At 47.3% G+C, this 6,594-nt stretch overlaps 1 protein-coding gene across 1 annotated transcript in view; it reads right to left on the reverse strand.

Moving 5' to 3' along the window:
* SYN2 (synapsin II) overlaps window positions 1-6,109 on the reverse strand; it is a 193,575-nt gene extending 187,466 nt beyond the window's left edge. The window contains exon 1 of the mRNA XM_055805683.1: window positions 3,034-6,109. Within this exon, the coding sequence (XP_055661658.1) occupies window positions 3,034-3,404 (371 nt within the window). The 5' untranslated portion in view covers window positions 3,405-6,109. The remainder of the gene's footprint in view (window positions 1-3,033) is intronic.
* Window positions 6,110-6,594: the final 485 nt, after the last annotated feature.

Here is a 6,594-nt window from a genome sequence, read left to right on the forward strand (position 1 = left end):
CTTGCCACTGAGGCTCCTATAAAGCTACTAGCCGACAGAAAGTCTGATAGCAGCTTATTTTGCAGTCCTGTCTTTATTAGAAGCCCTCAGAAGTCTCTCTCATGTACGTAGCTACAAGTGTCCAAAGAACCTGTAGGAAAAGAATAGTCTTTCACAGCTGTAAGACATCTTTGATAGAGAGTGCTACTGGAGAAAGGAGGATGGTTTGACACAATGACTGCATGTGCTCTCTTTCCTTAAGGAGTCAAATAATATAACATGGAAAAAATACATTAATTAGTACATATAAGTTAATTCTCCCATTTTCACCCTATCCTGTGACACAGAACAGGAGAATTTCAAAACTTGTACCAGGACAAACTTCTCAAGACAAGAAAATGATAAAAGAGGTCATTGAGATCAACATTTAAAAATGCAAGCCACGACTGAGCATTTATTTGTACGTAGAATATCCCATATAATTTCATTAGTGACAACAATAATGTCAGGTTACTAAACCTCAGACTTCAAGTATAAGTCAACCTCTACTTGAAATGAAATATATTGGAAACAAAATGTCCTTCTGATGCTAGAGGTAAGAGGCAATATCCCTTGCTGACAGAAGAAGGTACTTAATGCTTCCTCCAGCCCTTGCTGAAAAGAGGATACTAAATTAGTAGGATTTCAGCATGATTCAGACTGGAATTCCTTTACTTCTATTGAAACTGCAATCCAAAAGCAATACATCCATTTTCAATTTAAGACAAACACAATACAGCTCAAAACATTATGAAAACAACACCCAGCACATGATCGTCCTCTCAGGATTAACATAAATCAACTGAAATTGTTTCCTAGGAGGCCCTAAGAGCTTTACTTAGTACTGTTTTTCTTGTCATTGACAGGGTTTGTTTTAGTGTATCACATGACAGCAGCTCGACATACCTCATCTTGCAAAACTGTACGTCAATGCATCATACCAGGCAGGGTAGCTAGCGTGGTGGCCATCAGACCATTAAAATTCATCTATTAAAGTTCCAATCCTTCAGTATTTTTTTTCAAATTATCATACATATCCCATTTTAGCTCAAATAGTCAAATATTATAGCAGTTCATGCAGGTCGATATGGACATCCATAATTCCAAAGGTATAGAACAAACTTTTCTACACGTATTAGCAGAATAACCATATATATATAATTTTTCAAAGTTTATTTTAAAATCTTCAGTTACAGAATTATAAGCTTTTTGGAGGGGAAAGAGCCAGTACCACAACAAACTTCCTTCTAGAGCTACTACATATCCACGTCACATATTATGAGAAAGAAAGGAGAGGAGGGGAAAAAAAAAAAAAGCCAAAAAAAAAAGAAAAAGCAAGCACGCATGAGTAACCTTGTGTGTATCTGTGACTGCATCAAGTCTCCTACCTGGAATGCTGTTGGTGGCATTCACCACGCAGAGCTCTAACAGCTTTGATATTGCCGACAGATTATTTTAATTTTGGGTGCATTTATCAAGTACGAAAACATACCATGTTTACAATACACAGAATGGCTTCAGTCAGTATAGAAAAAAATCTACCAGAAACAAACTCTATGAACATATACACTTATTTAATTTACCGGGCAAAAATTTGTGCACCATAGAATACTAAATAAATAGATGTATCTGCAAGGCAGTGAGCAGTGTCCATGGATGCATCTCCATGACGTAGGTACAGAGGCTGTCTTAGTCCAGCAGATACAACAACCTTTTTTGTAAAAAAAAACAAACACAACCTAACCAAACAAACAAAAAACCCCACCATAAAACAAGACACAGAAGAAAAAAACTGAAAAACATACAGATGTTATCTTAACATTAATAACACACTTGCTACAGATAAAGGCTTACATTTTGTTTCAAGTATTTTATTAAAGTACCATTTTGAAGCAAATTGTATCAAATCATAGAACTGTACAAATCCATCTAGACAGTAAGGCTATAAATTTGAGAAGCTGACAATAAAATCCAAACCCACAATCCATTACTGAATGATGTCAGTATTATAAAAACATATTTATTTTACTCTGTATTATTTTAAGGCACTGGTAAGACCTTATACACTGTAATTAGCAACAGTGAATGAGAAGGATTCACAGCTTGACATGTAAACGCACATTATAGGAAAACAAGTTAGTGAACGTTGTATAAATAAGTATACATCCTTCCTCTAAAATACAGCATCCACCAGAGTCATATGTGATAAACAGGTCTGAATAAGCTATAACCTTTCCTACTGGTAGCAGCCAAGCACAGGGAGAAGTGAGTTGCCGTTCAAGTTTTACATTTTGTAAATCCTACATTTATTATGCTTGTGGAAGGGAAACACCCACCCCAAACAAAACCCGTGAAAGCAATTAACCCAACCGCCCATATTCACAGGGCTAAGCTAAAACGGAGGTCTGGTCCTCAATAACCTGAAGGACCTTCACCCAAACACGCATTTTAGACGCTGCAACAGAAGCAGCGGGATCTGCGTGGAAACAAGCCCGGTCATAAACATGAATTAACACACGTAACGCTACAACCACACGCAGTTCAAAACAGAAATCCGTGCCTAAAACACCTAAATCCTACCTGCAGCTATACGTGAGTTCTTTATTTCGCTAGAGAACTCGGGGTATGCTTTTTCAGGGCGATGAATATGTTTTATTTAGTGCTTTGATGGAAAACGGCACCAGGGTCAGGCGGCTCCAGGGTCTGCTGGTTTCGCTCCATCTTCCAGTCCGCCAGGCTTCGCCTCAGCGCAGCGGGTGCCGCCGGAGCGCGGCCGGGCGGCGGGAGGCACTGCCCGGCGGTCCCCGCCGCCTCCCTGGCCCCCCGCACCGGGCAGCCTCACCCCGGGGCCCGAGGCGCGCCCGGCCGCCCGCAGGTGAGCCCGCGTCTGCCGGGGAGGGAGAGCCGCCGCCAGCGGGGCCGGGGCCGCGGGGAGCGGGACCGCAGTGGGCGGGAGGGGAAGGGCGGCGGGGAAGGAGGGCGCAGAGGGGCATGCAGAGGCGCGGGGGCACCTACCAGTCCGTGTGCGGCTCGTCGACGACCAAGAGCAGCTTGAACTTTCTGCCGGCGGCCGAGGAGACGGCTGAGGAGGGATCCACCAGCCCGGCCGAGGCCGCCGTCTGCTTCACGGCGTTGGAGAGGGAGCTGAAGAAGCTGCTGCCCGTCGACTGCTGCTGCGGCGGCGGCTGCTGCTGCTGGGGGGGCGCCGACTGCGGCGGCTGCCGGCGCTCCGCAGCCGGGGAGGCAGAGGTAGGGGCCGAGGAGGCTGAGGGAGGCGGCGGCGGCGGCTGCTGCGGCTCCGGCCGCTGCAGGTCGGTCATGTAGCCATTGGGCAGGTTGGCGATGAAGCTGCTGTCCGAGAGCCTGCGCCGCAGAAAGTTCATCATCTGGCCGGGCGGGAGAAAGGCGAGGCTCTCGGCGAGGAGCGGGAGGAGGGCGCTGAACCGGGGCGGGCGGGCGGCGGGCGCCGCGGCGGGCTCTGCGATCCGCAGGCGGGCTCGGTCGCAGCCTCACTGCCGGCCGGGGCGGGCGGCGCTGCCTTCACCTCAGCAGCGCGGCCAGCGGCGGCTCGCGCGCGCCTGCCGCTCCCGCCCGTCCCTAGGTGGCAGGCGCGCGCGCGCGGCGGGGCTGGGGCGAGCGGCGGGGGAGCCGCGCGCGCGGGGCCTCGCTCCTGGCCCGCGCCAGAGCGAGCGCGAGTCCCCGCGGCGGCGCCGGCTGCACCCGGGGGGGACGCTGCGGGCTGCACCCGGGCCCGCGCTGGCTGCACCGTGGGCGGGAATCCCGCAGCCGCGCGCCGCCCGCGCCAGGGCAGAGCCGCCGGTGCAGCGGCGGGAGGCGGGGGGCGGCGGTGGACGGCGCCTCTCACCGGTGAGGGGGACCCGCGGGGCCAAGGGCGCCAGTTACAAGCAGGAGCTAGGCTGTAGTAGCCTAGATACTGTCATGCCGTCATTTCTCACAGAGGTAACGCGGGGCAGGGAGCAGCAGCCCGGCGGGCTGCGGGTGGCGGCTGGGTGCCCGGCAGCGCAGCCGCGGGTGGCGTGCCATGGCGGGGACAGGGATGAAGCAGCAGCAGCAGCAGGAGCAGGAGCCCGGCGCAGCGCTGCAGGGGCCGGGCTCAAGCTGCGGGGCACAGCAGCGGCTGCAGCCGTGGCTTGTACCGCGTCCCGCCGCCGGCTGAGGGGGCGCGGGCACCCGCCGCCGCCGCGCTGGTAGCGAGGCCTCCCACTGATAACCCCCCCCGCAACGCCACCGCTGCTGGTTTGAAAAAAAACCCACAAGAGTTTAATGAAAGTGGAGTGCTGCCTATCATCGGGCAATTTTACATCGCCACGGAAACCGAGGGGTGCTTTGTCATCTCTCTAAATTGCTCCTACAGAAAGCCCACGGCTTTTACTTCATTCCCCTGAGTTTTGGGGCACGCTCGTTGGTTTGTAACGTAACTCAGCCGTTATCGTGTTACATGCAGCTTTATCCAGGATGTACCCAGTGGCAAATCATTTTGCAACTGATCTTTACAGGCCATCCTGCCTGTAACAGGTGCTCTGAGATTGTACACAGCAAATTCGTGAAGCCATTTCTTTTAAAGATTTGATAAAGCTTCCCTGAGTGCTGACACTTCCACAGTCTACAGCTTACATGCTCAAAGGTAGTACAGCGTAGGATTTTTAATGAATTTGGAAACATTCATGTATTATATAATGACAAAAATCTAAATAAAATATGACCATTGGAAGATGCTTACCGTAGACACACTGGTGGGGGAAATGTTCAAGCCATAATCCAGGCCACTTACAGATACAGCTTTTTGCATTAAGAGCACAGAAAATTTGAACAAGTGGAACCATCCTGGGCTACAGCTGCTGTCGCTTCATCAGTCTGTGGCCTGCACTGCCAGAGAACTTGTGGAACTACACTTACTTCTACATCAATTTAGGTCTACTGGGATCTAGAGAGAATAATTTTCTCTCGGTAATGTTAAGGTATCTTGGGGCTACTTGTATTTCTGAAAAGCTTGCAAGTAAGCACAATAAGGCGAGTTAAGTCATCTACAACACAGAAGCAAGTCACTTGCAGACAGAGGTAGAATATTGCAGTTCACCATGGCAAGTGCACGCATATAATTTCTGCTGATATTGTACATGCAAAAATGATAAAAATTACAAGATTAAAGAACTGTGTCATTCCTCCTTGCTTGTCCCCCCTCTCCCTTCTCATCTAAAAAGCAGGCAGCCAAAGTCAAGAAAAAGGACTGCCTATGCTTTTCAAAATATGATTTTTTTTATATGGTACAAACTCTTTCATCTTCCCTGTGATTACTGAGAAACCCTCATAACCAGTCTGATACTGAAAAAGGATAGAGATATTTTTCAAATTACTGTTCTAGACTGAAGGGTGATTGTATAAAAAAGCTTCCCCTTTGGACAGGCTGCTTCCTATGCATACTCAGAACCTGCTTGTTTCACTGACAAAAATCAGTCAGTCTTGCAGAGCCAAGCAGAACAAACTGTATTACATTCTGCTGTGCACAGTAACAAAAGTATTAACCAGGTCTCTATTACAGGGCTGAAATCTATCTTCGGTGTCAGCTGTACTCTTTGTTATGAAGGCAAGATACATGTAGCAAATGGAAATGATAGGGAGTGATTTGAATGTCAGGATCCATTACTATAAAATGAAATAAAAAAATGATTAAACTGAGTGGCTAGGCTGCTCAAATCTCAGTGACGCAAGATCTATCCTTGTTAACATATTTGTGTGTAAAACTTTTGTTTTCTGATTGATGACATCCGATTCCTATCTGTACTTGTACTTTCTTGTATATTCTTGGTCCACCCAAACAATTACTTTAAGATTATATGAACTGATTCTAATTGCAATTATGGCCAACAGACCCTCTGGTATGGTCGCCCTTTATGGTTTCACAAACTCTGGGATGCTTGGGTAAGTAGCAGAAGCCTTATTCACCTACCCTGTGCACTCAGAAGATGTTATGACGATGTGGAATGCTAGAATGGAAGATATTTCCTAGTTCACTTTATTAACTTTGCACTGTCTCTTCTCTGTGAGCATCTTCTCAGAAATCTGTACTCGGGGCTTTTTGTGTGGTTGGTTTTTTTTTTGTTTGGTTGGGGGTTTTTTTTAACCCCTTTACCACTATGCTGACTAAAATTTTTAAAAAGATCAGTCATCCTCAAATGCTAGACTCCAGGTTTTTTTTAAAACATCCTGTAGATTATTGTAACAACCTTATAAATCCAAAACTGCTCTGAAGTCACGGGCAACTGAATTTGGTCAAAGTCTCGGAGAGCTTGGTCCCTAGTACAAACAAAAAGCAGAGCTCTTCATGTAGCATTGGTGTTACTGCAAATGGAAAACTTTGTTCAAAGAGTCTCAGCAGAATATTACAGGGAGCTTGCTAAATTTAACAGTACATAAAACTGTGCCTGAAAAAGAACGGCACGTTTTGTCCAATCTACTCTTCTTAATACTTCAACACGTCATGACACATTTGTGAGATAATTCAACATGATTATGTATATTAGGAAGTGAGAATACTGAATCACTGGTATGTTAAAT

This window comes from Falco peregrinus, chromosome 5, assembly GCF_023634155.1.
Source record: "Falco peregrinus isolate bFalPer1 chromosome 5, bFalPer1.pri, whole genome shotgun sequence".
Taxonomy (NCBI): domain Eukaryota; kingdom Metazoa; phylum Chordata; class Aves; order Falconiformes; family Falconidae; genus Falco; species Falco peregrinus.